General features: G+C 31.9%; 2 protein-coding genes across 5 annotated transcripts in view; both read right to left on the reverse strand.

The window, feature by feature from the left end:
- The window catches only part of LOC123691566 (CD151 antigen-like), a 139632-nt gene continuing 126772 nt past the window's right edge, over nucleotides 1-12860 (reverse strand). For all 3 annotated transcript variants that reach the window (XM_045635998.1, XM_045635999.1, XM_045636001.1), the window contains 5 exons: nucleotides 4575-4815; nucleotides 2908-3099; nucleotides 2170-2343; nucleotides 1250-1399; nucleotides 1-615 (listed from right to left, as the gene is read on the reverse strand). In XM_045635998.1, coding sequence (XP_045491954.1) covers nucleotides 472-615; nucleotides 1250-1399; nucleotides 2170-2343; nucleotides 2908-3099; nucleotides 4575-4712 — 798 coding nt within the window. In that variant the 5' untranslated portion in view covers nucleotides 4713-4815 and the 3' untranslated portion in view covers nucleotides 1-471. The remainder of the gene's footprint in view (nucleotides 616-1249; nucleotides 1400-2169; nucleotides 2344-2907; nucleotides 3100-4574; nucleotides 4816-12860) is intronic.
- Nucleotides 4963-7783, reverse strand: LOC123691565 (sorting nexin lst-4). 2 transcript variants are annotated; one of them, XM_045635996.1, is made up of 2 exons: nucleotides 7723-7783; nucleotides 4963-7062 (listed from the first exon to the last, which is right to left on the reverse strand). In XM_045635996.1, exon 2 carries the CDS (start codon nucleotides 7046-7048, stop codon nucleotides 5378-5380), a length of 1671 nt encoding a protein of 556 aa, XP_045491952.1. In that variant the 5' UTR covers nucleotides 7049-7062; nucleotides 7723-7783; the 3' UTR covers nucleotides 4963-5377. The 2 variants fall into 2 exon arrangements, with proteins under 2 accessions (XP_045491952.1, XP_045491953.1); XM_045635997.1 differs by lacking the exon at nucleotides 7723-7783 and adding an exon at nucleotides 7584-7694.

Genomic DNA, 12860 nt, shown 5'->3' on the forward strand with positions numbered 1-12860 from the left:
TTTCATGAGATTCCCGTCATCTCTTACACCTAAATCTATTATGATTTCGATTGCATTGTTCCTAACATCTACACGTACGTTATTATAACTTTGCAAGCATTAAACATTCAATTTTAAATAGGATTACCGCATGCTAAGTTTAGTATAGTAACAAATTTTTTACAATAGAAAAATATAGATACAAAAAGAACGTTGTGCTAACAGTTTAAACGCGAACCGAACGTATAAAACTGTTTTTTGGTTTGTATTTTATATACTAACATTATCGCTAATAGTCGATATGGGTATGTTACTTTTTTCTGAATTTGAGTGTAGCGGGCATGGCGTGCGTCTGACAGTTCGTTTGGTTCGAGAACTTTCTTGAAACTTCGCGCGGTACGAGCTCCGATTGGTCGGTTTTGACAGGTCCCCGGCGGACGCCGATTTGTCGAAAACCTTGCGATTTTTTGCGGCGGCAGCCTTAGGCCGGGGTCAGTCAATCACATGTTTTATTTTAACGTACAAAACGCATGAGAAGAAGAAACCGAATATTGGTATGACCGACATTCCGACCCCCACGGCCGCCAGTATGACGAGATGGTCTCGGATGTGCTTTGTGAACTCGTGGACGCAACCCTGTAATTAAAAATGTCATCATTATACGAAGTATATATATACACAAATATTGTATTTGAAAAAAGGATAGAACTGCTTAGTAAATTTCTAAAGATACTGTATATCTTGAAAATTATTTAGTCTTAACTTGTTGGATTATCATAATGATTATATGTAATATTATACAAATCGCACTGAACATACATAAAAAAATCATATTCTTATTTTTACTATAGTGTGCACAAAAAACCACAATAGTTCTTATTACTACAGGTATCATCAAAAGCAGCAGGAAATCTATTAATGATTATACTAAGTAGCTTTCAAAATATTGCATTTTGGACTATTTTCACAACTTAATATATGTATATCATAACCATCATAATCCCTGATACAGCACGATTCAAACTTAATGGCGGCTCGGAACATCGTCCGATCCGATGTGTAGAATACAATTTTAGATATCAGCGGGACGTTATGGGACCTGTGCGCACCCGCACTCGCACCTGCAACTTCCGAACCGCCATTAGTATACATACGCCATAAGTTTGAATCGAACTGTAGCCTATTTGATACTCTTTGACGTAAATTTTCGTACCGCTTAAGTGACAGCTTACAAAAGATGTGAAACTAGTCGTTTATTTTATTTACTTACATGATAGTATATATTAGAGGGATGGTCTCTCATGCCACATCGAGGTGTAACAGTCTTGCAGCATGAGTCCGGCACCAGCAGTCGGGGGTCGTGTTCATGCCAGGCGCTTTTACGCCAATCTGAATACCGACCCGCTCCACAGCATTTGAACTGTAAATATGGAGTTGCTATGTTTAAAAATAGCTATGTTTAACTTTTTATATGACAATAATATTTTTTTAATGTTTCCCTTCATATAGCAGCGATATAACTCAATTCAGGAAAAATAAAGTTGACTGGAAAAGTTTATCTGAGAGTTTTATTTCTATCCCAAAGATATTGTATAAACGACTTGTGAATCAATCGATAGCCTTAATTTAGATAGATGATTCAAGAGCAATTATTATAATGCTAGATAATGATGGTGACTTTACGAATATTATATTTTTGCTTCGAGAGCCTATTTAAAACGTCCAGTTAAATATTAAATGAAACAAGTCGGTGACAAGTTGCTGGCGGAAAGACAAACAGGAGAATAGTCAATATTGGGCTAGCAATATTTGTATATCAAGATTGAGAAAAAATATTCTGAAATACTGTTATCTAAATTAAATAGGAAGTAAATATAAATCATGTATTTCACTACAAGCGTGAAAGGTCTACAAACATGTTTACTTTAATAAAAATGCTTAAACGATAATATATTTATAGAAAATAGAATGACACCACTATTATTACAGTCTTAAATGATTCCGGTGTAACAAAAAAAAAAAATAATTCAATATAGAGAATGTTGCCTTTTTTGCTCTTTTCATCTTTAGTCATTATTTTAGTAAATTTGGGAAAACAATTTTTTTTTAGTTATTAATCTTTAGTTAAAAGACTGGATTTACAAAGAAAATTGTTTTTTTACAAATTTACTAAAATAATGAAATTCTTACCTCTTCTTGCATAGTATCAACTGCATCAGTAACAACGGTGTCCAGCGCATAGTTTGTGATAAATGTGGAATTGAGCTCATTGCGTAGTTCCTCCTCTATTGCTACTTCATAGTAATACGCTAGACCACCGGCACCCACCTCCAGGATGAAAGTTATGAGTAGGAAATATGTGTACTGGAAAGGTATATCATTAGATTAGGAAAGAGTTTCACAGACTAGGTATTATCGTAAATATTTTGAAAATGAAAAAAAATGTGAGTTCTTTACGATATTATGACTCTAGGTATGGTGATTGGTAACAAATTACGTTTTATGTCTATATTTTTATATTTTTTTATTATTATTATTTTGCTTGAAAAAACTAATATATTATAAATATTACATAAAAAATTAACATTTTTTTAATATAACTATGGGTCGTTGTCATGCGAAATTATGTTACTTTCTGTAGCTAGTCAATTAGCTAATCTAATTATAACGTGTTTTCAAGGTCACTTATTTAGCGGTCTAACATTTTTATGATATAAAAACGTGTCTCGAGCCATCTTAAATCTACAATATCTACAGAAAGTATTAAAAATATTTTAAAATGGAAGTGTTTATTCGCGATACAAAAATATTGAGCGCGTTTTTTATGTAAAATGGTTAATTTTAGAAGGAAATTAAGCATGTATAATATCGCGGGCACATTTTATTATGAATTACGGACATTTTTTTCATAATTTAAAGAGTACTTACACACAACAAGCTAGTCCTGTTTTCAGTCTTCAGTCCACAGCAGCCGAGACCGCAGAGGGGTAAGCCCAAAGCCCCAGCAATACATAATAAGTATGAAATGGCTGGGTAAGTAAATGTTGGCAGAAGTGGAACGAATCGGTGTCTAGTTGCGATCGTCCAAGCTCCTACTATGAACACTCCGGCACCTGCAAACTGAAGATATATTTCTAACTAATTGGAATACAAAAAAAAAAAATGAGATCCTGCGTCTATTCTTCCTCTACTGCTACTTCATAGTAATATTCTAGACTATTTGACTCGTTGCTAGGGAATCGATACTTTCGCGGGAAAAAGAGGGAGCACTGAGATATTTAAAAAATTAATAAAATAAAAATATTTCACCCCGGTAAAAAGTAGCCTATGTTATGTCTGGACTACTATTTCCAGACACAGAAATCATATCATAGAATTGCTCCGTTTCGACGATAAAGAAAGACAAACACACATACACTTTCGTATTTATAATATTAGTAAAGGATGAAACTGAGCAAGTAAGATCTGGAGTAGGCCTGTTTAGAATAGTGCAGTGTCGACGAGGGGTCAAGACAACTTATTATATTATTGTAGAGTGCAGACGGACGGATGCTTCGATGAAAATAAAGCATTCATATGCTGTGATTGTTTTATAGTGTTTTTAGATATATCACAATACGAACGAAGATAGATTGAATGATTTTTTAGTTTTGTAATTGTAGGATCTGATATATTTTTGTCATATCGTGAGATACTATCGTTTATATTATGTATATGTTTTTTCATACGTAATTTTATAATATGAGCGGGACTCATAATATGGCAATTAATTTTGATTAGCTAAATACTTTATTGTGTGTTCAAATTATTTAATTAAACATGGTCATGAAAGCTAATTACGGTATATTATTACGGGAAAAGCAATGTTTTTAAAATGATGCAGTTGTTTATCAGCGCGAGTCTACTAAATAATTCTTCTTAATAATTAGTCTAATGAGCATTATTATTACACGCTTACTACCTGCTAATTATTACAAATTATCATACATGACTATTGTGTAAAATAATACAAAACTTGAAAATTAATTTTTGATCGAGAGTAGGTAAAGTACACTCTACATAGTGACCTTGCGGTAAAACTCATAATCCTCTCTAATCTTATACGTGAATGGATTACTTTATTGGTCTAATATTTAATAAAAACATACATTTTAAAAGGAAAGCTTATTATTTGTCATACAACCATAATAAACATTTTATTTAAGAAGTTTAGGTACTACTGGATACAACCATTTTTTTAAGTGTATTTTTAATAATATGTATTGCGTCTTTTCATATTTTCTTTTTTGTTAAATACATTCATTTATGTTTTCCCTAAACGGGCATACGCCCATTTTTAACCAGGCAAAAATTTAAATAAGACCAGACAAATAAATTCTGTCTTAACCAATACCAACGATGGTCTAGCTTCTTGATAGGCAAAGACGACAATCTGTTTTTGAATATAAATGGAGGATATGGACTGGGTAGGTTTGAGCAAATTTTACCAATTACGGACGTGAATGTAAGTCAAGAAATTCTATTTTTGCCCGTTTTGTCGATCGAGATATCTAAAATATTAAGGTTTAGTAAAAAAAAAATGTAAAATTACTCACCAGAAATATCACATTAAAAATATGTAGAACACATTTGAGGAAGTTGACACTGCAACAATCGGCATCCCTTGATTTTCGTGGTTTCACTTTCTTTTTCTTTGCTAAGAGTGCATTACCATCTTTCTTTTCAGTTGCCATTATTTTTTATACTATTATTATTTCTTAGCCTTATGTTTGCCTTAAACTAGTAATTGGTGTTATTGGCTATCTCATCTTGCACAGTCTGATGCTGACGCAGATCCTGAAAAAAAAAGAGAATTGAATTAGACTTTGAACAAGTGGATGGTTGTAAAGTTTATTTCATCATACTTACAATTTCATAAGGTCAAGGTCTTCACATAAATAATACAGGTTTATTGTGTATAAAATTGTATTAAAAACACTCAGGAACATATTCATCATTTATTATAGCAACCTTATTTATAAAATGGAATATTACAACAATTATAATTAACCTATAAACATACAATGTCTCAAAATATTTGAAAATTAGTACAACTTTAAAACTATCCATAACAAAAAATAAAAATATGTTGTAGAAATGGCGAAAAGCGCAAATTTGTATATGTACAGATTTTATCAGCGTATAAAAAATTATAATTGTGTATTTTATAATGACATTCAGTCAATATCCATCACATATACCTACATTGTATTGATTATATATCTTCTACAAATCCTTTGGATTATTCAAATGCCTAATTTTGTTACACATATAAAAATTAAATTTCATAAAGTCCATTTTGAATACTTTTCAATGTACTCATAGCTTGAATATAGCACATTTGTTTACTCAATACAATCTATTCATCATATTGTTGAAGTGTTATTTCTAGCTTCTCAACAATTTTTTTATAAAAAGTGATTTGTTGCCTTAAAAATTTCTGCATAGTGGCCTTCAAATCTACAGTTCTCTCACTCTTAAAATGGTTAATTTCGGCAAGAAGGGCATACGATATGACGTCGGTTCGTCGTAAAACTTCATTTAATTGTGCAACTTCCATTTTGTGCTCAGCTGTTAATCTCTCGCACTCCTTTTTCTTCTGAACTGCAGCTTTGTGGTTCCCAAGGCAATCGGGGAAGGACCCAACAATACCTTTGTATAAATGAAATTTGTCCCCTAATGGCTCCCAATCATATTTAGGCTGCTCCTCATACATTCTTCCTATTTCAATATAAGCTCCTCCTGTCATTTTGATAGCTGATGTCAGCTTGGATGTAGAAACTATTGTACCTTCATCCAAACTTAATGCATTCCCTAAACTATAAAATGCTTCACCTGTCTTTTGACAGTCAATTTTGTATGGGCCTTGGAATCTCTTTGTTTGTGCGAGACACATATTGGTAACTGATTTGACTGATGAATCCATGCTACCAATGAAAGTGTGGCATTGCTCTGTGATGTGATCTACTTGTGATTGAAGTAAAGCTTTTTCAGGTACAACTAGAGATACACAATAATTTAAGCCGAGCAGGTTGTCTCTTTCAGCTTGTCTTTTACCAGCTTTCCAGCGTTTCTCATCAGTACAAGTGAGAAAATGCTGCCATACCTCACATTTGGACAGGACAGGATGCTTACACATCCAATCAACAAATTCCTGCAGTTGCACCCGCCTGCGCTCGATCAATTGCTCATCATAACGGCCAGATATCTGTTTATCAGGTAGAGGTGGTATAGGTATGAGTGTAAACTTTTCTTGTAACCTCTCATGCAACCAGTCAAAGTGCTTGTACCTTCTAGAGACTTGAATGTTATTGAAGGATGGTGTCAATTGATATGCAATAAAACTCTTGATCCCCTTGAATTTTGATTCTTTCTTGGGTGAAGCTACGGTAACATTGTATGGCTGTGTGATGGGAGACCAGATGTAACCATCTTCATCTTGAACAATATAAACTTTCTCTGAGTCAGAGACCTCAACATTCAGTGTACCCAATAGGTAGCTCTCTCCACTAACTTTAGAAGATGGTGCAAATTTATTTTTCCTAACTGTTCCAACAGACGACCCAAATGTAGATGCAGTATCATCAATGTGTTGGTTATAATCATTAATGGGCATGCCTGGTAATGGTGCTAATGGCTGCTGATTGTATTGTGTTTTCTGCTGCGATGCTGGCCCAATTTCTGAGTAGGTGTCGTCATCCCAATCATCATCCCAGCCGTCATCTTGGGATGTACCTCTCTGGTAGTTGTTATCACCAGCACTATACTGTTGTTCACCCCATTCATCTGCAGCTTGGTCATATCTTGGTGCAGCTGGAGCCATTTTTGTTGGTGCAGACTCCTCCTGGGTTAATTTCCTTACATAAGCAGCAGGAAACAGGCCTGTTTCACCTTTGGAATTCCTTCCCTCCCACCATCCTTCACCTATTTCTGTATTTATTAATGTTAAGATTTCTCCGCATGTTATTGACATTTCGGTGGTGCCAGGCTCACCTGTGAAGTCATACAAAGCTTGCACTTGGGCCGTCATGGTGGACCCTTTACCTACAACAATATTAAAACAGATTATTAATTTTGTAGAAATGTATTAGAGATACATCAAGCACTATCTTATCAGTGTTATCTAGAAAAGTAAGAACTATGCACATAACACGATAAATATAATATTTGTGTGAATACTTGAATTGCAAGAAGTTTTACATCATTTAGGGCGTTATTCATTGTAAGAAGCTGACACATTTTCGTAATCAAACCAATTAAGCATGTGTGGTAATTGACAAAATTGGATGGATGTAGGTACAGCGGATCTTACACAGACTTTCAGGTTTATAGGTAAAATTTATCATAAAGCTGGTTTTTCATAGAACCTTGTTAATGAAACGCAAATGTTATATGATATGATATTCGGGATAAAATTGGAAATTATTTAATGATAATTTATACAGTGATTTTATTGATACACTACAAAATGATTATATTACATTGGAAGTTAAATATTTTCTTGCAAAATAAAGGAAATATGTGTCCATTATTTTTGAATATAGGAAAATATAGCTCTGGCGAACCTTGTTTTGTGATGGAAATCAATGACGTCAACTTGGGTTGAGTATAAGTTTAAATCATTAAAACATAAAGCGCATATATGTCTATTATTAAGGCATAAAGAGAGTTATAAATAAATAATATGAGTACATTTTTACTTACTTTGTTCACAAAAACACAATCAAAAGGCGGATACACTCCTCACACAGTCATTTGAATGACAGCTAAAGAATTTGTTTTCATTTACACCAGAAGTCTACTTAACGTGGCAGCAGTAAAAGCAATGGCGATTTTTAATTGGTTAAAAGATTTTGTAATATAAAACAAACAGCTATTAACCAATGGCCGCGTCGTAAATGGATCAATGATAGAACAAACAGCGAATTACAAGAAGTCAAGAATGACACATAGCTGCGACTTTTAATCGACGTGTTGGCACAAGGAAACTGTTTTAGTACTAAAGACAAAAAACAGATGGCGCTGATACCAAACAATGCATTTACACCTATTTACACATAATTTTTGAGTTATTTTTAATTTTTTTTATTGAATACTTTATACACACAGAACAGTAAGAACAAACAGGACTTTATATATTAAGTGTTATATGTGTTAGCGGTACGCCCCCAGCTTTCCCCGTTGAATTTATATGAATATTATACATAATATAGCCTATCACCAACTCATCCGACGCTGATCGTTTTTTTTGGTCTGTCCTTTATCATTTCTTGAGATAAGCTCGTCTAGACCTCATAAATTCTTTGGCTTTATACCTATTGTTATGTAGTAAGTATAGATATTTATTAGAAGTTAAATAATTCACCTGCACATTTTATAAAATAAATGCTCATAATTTCTATGACTCAAACATTTTTAAAGGATATAGGTAAACCAGAATCTGATGGCAATTAGGGAAATCAAAATTTTGAGTGTGCAACCCTAGGGAAAATGGACTGAACGATCTTGATACTGCTTATTTTTTATTTTGTCCTCAATATATATAGTCACATTACATAAGTGGACAATACTGTACTTAATAATGAGATATCCATTTAATATTATGTAGGTACATACTTACATGTATAATATACAATAATTATACATATTACTTTTATACAGTTATTATATATTATTATTTACACATACCTATATTTGTATATTCATTACCAGTATGCCATGTGAAAATATCGATATAATGATAATGTAGATCAAAACTGCTTATAATTTTTTATAAAATAAAATAAAACTATGTTTATTTTCGTAAGTATTAACAGATACACACATTATAAAATTGACTTGGACAGCTTGGACTTGAAGAATAGCCGTATTGGAAACTCCTGTAATAAGTTTTCACAAAATTATATTCTAATCAACGAACAATATTATAGTTACCTACATACAATATTTTTTAATTTAAAGTATCAAAACGGGTAAATCCAATTTACCAATAAAATCTTCAAAATTGAAAATTGTGATGTGTTTGACCCTTCTTCATCGAATGTTTTTCTATACACATTATAAACAACACATCTTGCTTGTGAACGCAGCGGCTTTTTCGACATTTTCGAAGATTTTTTAGACAAAATCCTAAAAATTATTCATCAACTACAAAAAAGACAAATAATTTGACAACCAATTTGATAGTTGTCAAATAAGTTGCCACATGAAAATCTTTTATTTCTCAAATATAAATATGCCATCAGATTCTGGTAGACCTATAGATATTAAAATTATATGAGAAAAATATTTTCTCTTTTATTAGCCGATCGCGTAGGTACAAAATAATTCAACCCTCGGCGTTTTAATTCCCATTTTAATACTCCGTCCGGATTAATTTTTATCATTCCACAGACTGAGTTCATTCTCATTAGTCAGTTAATTACTAATTCGAAGCCAGTCGAGATATTTATTTAATATCTGGTATTTAAATTCCCGTTTTATTCACAAGTTATAATGACTTCCGTTTATTTATTGAGGCTCTTACGTAGGTAGCTACTTTGTGATTTTTTGTAAGGCAATAAATCATTTTCGATTCTGTTTATAATATGCTCAGGCTTAGTGTTCAGGTTAATATCTAAATAACTTCTCGAGATTTCTAGAAAGAACATTCAATAACGGTCTACTTGTAAAAAAAAAACCGTCAAATTGCATGAAAAAATATTGTAAGACGTCCCCATGTCCCTAAGGAAGTCCCTTTGAAATTTGTACTGACAGTTTATTCAATTAGGAACAATGAAAGATAAGGTACCTACAAGTAAAATGTAAGTAGGTATGTAAATAAAATATCCGATATGAATAAAATTGGTATTCTTTTTATTCGTCTAACTCACTGCGTAGCTCTGTAATTATTATTTTGCAATATAAGAATTAATAAATATACATACCTACAAAGGCGCTTTTACTGATTCACTCATACTGTTCATTATAGATATAGACGATCTTGTATAACTTTTTATTTCAAATCTTTTATCTTGTATAGTTAAGGTCGAAGTAAGACGACGATTTGAGTCCATCTTAAGTGCAGTTTAACTTTGTTATGAGCTGGGACTTGGGACAGTCTTTGATGTTATCGGATCTGTTAACATTTAACAACATCGTTTTAGTTTGTCTTGAAATTTTAAGCCAAATTGGAGTAATCAAAGTTACAAGTTTAGAAAATGGTGATCTCTAGCTTTGATCTCTAGCTTTCATCAATTTTAAGCCAAATTGGAGTAATCAAAGTTACAAGTTTAGAAAATGGTGATCTCTAGCTCTGATTTTGTCACAGAATACATAATAGTAGCTAAACGCTACTCTAGTTTAGGTATCTTTAAACAACCAACTACTTAATTCATTTATTTTTTTTATGAAATTGCATTTATGTACAACAATAGTATATAATAACTATCTTCTTTATCGCACACATAATAAGTATACTTAATATAGTTTTACAAAAGCAGGACATAAGATATATTTGGCTATTTATTTATTGGTAAAAATAAATTAGAAATAGCAATTAATTAATTATTATCTATGTAAGTAAGGCGTCAAAAGGCTGGTAAGAGAACAAGAGAAGTTTTTTTAATATAATAAATATTATGCACTTGGTCTTTTCACACTGTCAGCAATGGGTGATAAGTATATTGCGCAGGCAGTGCACAAGTTTCGCTGAGTCGTAGGCAGCGATCTCAATTACCCCTATTGTTTTACGCTCATATTCTGAACAATGACGATGACACATTGGTTCCCTCGATAAGAGCACATTTTTATTTTTATTATTTATGTGCACGTAGCGTTGAATTATCTATTATATATTGCAAAAATTAACTAGAAGAAATTACTTAACCACTCAGGCGGATTTTTGGCGAGTTAAGACGAATTATCTTTCCAAAATTAATTAAGATTGTTAGCGAAGTAAGTACCTTTTTAGTTTTATGTTTAAATATCGGAAAACTTAAGCGCTTCTTAATAACTAATTAATCAGAAAATCTACTTTTAAAATATGTACCTAATATAATTATAATAGTTTTCATGTAAACATGTTAAATTGTTAATGTGATTAAATCGTCGTAATTATCTAGAGAGAAGAGCCTGGGTACCCAATTATCAAATGGAGTCGGTAGTCGAGCTATTTATTTTGATATCCACGAAATTTTCAACTCTTGTTTATTTTAACTATCTACGGTAGCTTATGTTTACTTAACCTAATTAAATTGTCTTATTTTCATGTCCAAAATGGTTAAGACTGAAATATAGAGAGTAGATACCCAATTTTATTCTCTTGTCGCACAATATTAGAATAGGATAAGTATCTACACTTTATGGAGTCAACCAGTTTACATGAAAACCTAATAAAAGGATCAAAATTGATAGGTCTGTCTACGTATGATTTCTCTCCTTGAAAAAAATTACAGATAGGTACTTCCATAATAAATTAGCCTGAATATTACTGTTTTCCTCGTTCCGTGTTTTTTGTAAACAACTACACTATCTCTACAAACGTGCTTTTCGATGAGATGTGAAGGATTTTCCTTTCTCCCATTTCCGGGGTACACAGATTATATTACTATTTTGGAAAGATACGTTTCCTTGTTTATGGTTAGTGAAATGATGTCTTTGATTTGTACCTTTTTATTTTGTTTAAATATCGGAAAACTTAAGCTGTCTTGATAATTAATTACCTAATCAAAAAAGCTACTTTCAAAATATAAGTAGGTACACTAAATAGGAGACTCAGTAGGTACTGTAAAGTGAAATGTAAAACAAGTATAAAAATGAAGCATTTAGTTATGACAACAACAGATTACAACAACCATTTACATTTCAGATTTTTTTTATGTTTAATTTAATTACCTCGAGGGCCAAGATTTAATCTTCATAGCCGGAAACCAAAGCAAAGACAAATTAGGAAATTTACTGAGCAAATACGATAAAAGTTTAAATGTAAAATAAAATTTGCGTAAGGAATTGAGAACGAATGTGTAATTTACAAAATTTTACGAAAGCTACCTATTTACTTAATCTGGAAATTTCCTTAATTCCATAATATTAATGGCAATGTATTTTAATATGTAACAATAAATAATTTCAATTAACATATTTTCATCATTGACAAAATCATTATCATTAACTTAGGGTAAATTATTTCTTAAAATATATTTTGAGCGCAACAGCAATCTACTTAAGAAAATCATCATAATCTTAGTAAGTGAAAGTATATTTTTGTATTTTCTAGTGTTAAGGATTTTCTCTTATCTCGAGCGGGAGGGGTGGACGATCTGATAAAAATGTAAGGTGAAAACAGCTGAATGCTGGAGGAGTTAGAAAGCTACAAAATCGTACTTCAAAATCTTTCAACACATTTTTGAATTTCTATTTAATGTAACTTTTTACCAGATTATGGTTGGTATTTCCCAATCACATGAACATAGGTATAATATTATTATTATTAGAGAATTTAATGGCTAATTTTTTTCGTTATTTTTTACAAATAAAGTACTACAGAAAAAGTAAACAAATAGGAACAAGACCTTATTGTTTATCCACAATGTTTCGATGTACCCAGGTGCTTAATTTGTGTAGACATTATATTTTATACAAAATCTTCCAAACTCGGCAGACAATGTTTTCAATATATTTGATCAACAATGTGAGCAGTTGTTTAATTGCGTGCCCGAAACTCAAAATGGCGTATTCATTGTTCCATTCTATTCTCGAACGATTTTCGGTGACAATGACAAATTAGTACATAGAAATGCCGAGGGAAATATTCAAGAAATATTGTGTAAAATATCCGAACAATGTTTGGCTATCCATCATTA

The sequence above is a fragment of the Colias croceus genome, chromosome 5 (genome assembly GCF_905220415.1).
Source record: "Colias croceus chromosome 5, ilColCroc2.1".
In the NCBI taxonomy this organism is placed as follows: Eukaryota; Metazoa; Arthropoda; class Insecta; order Lepidoptera; family Pieridae; genus Colias; species Colias croceus.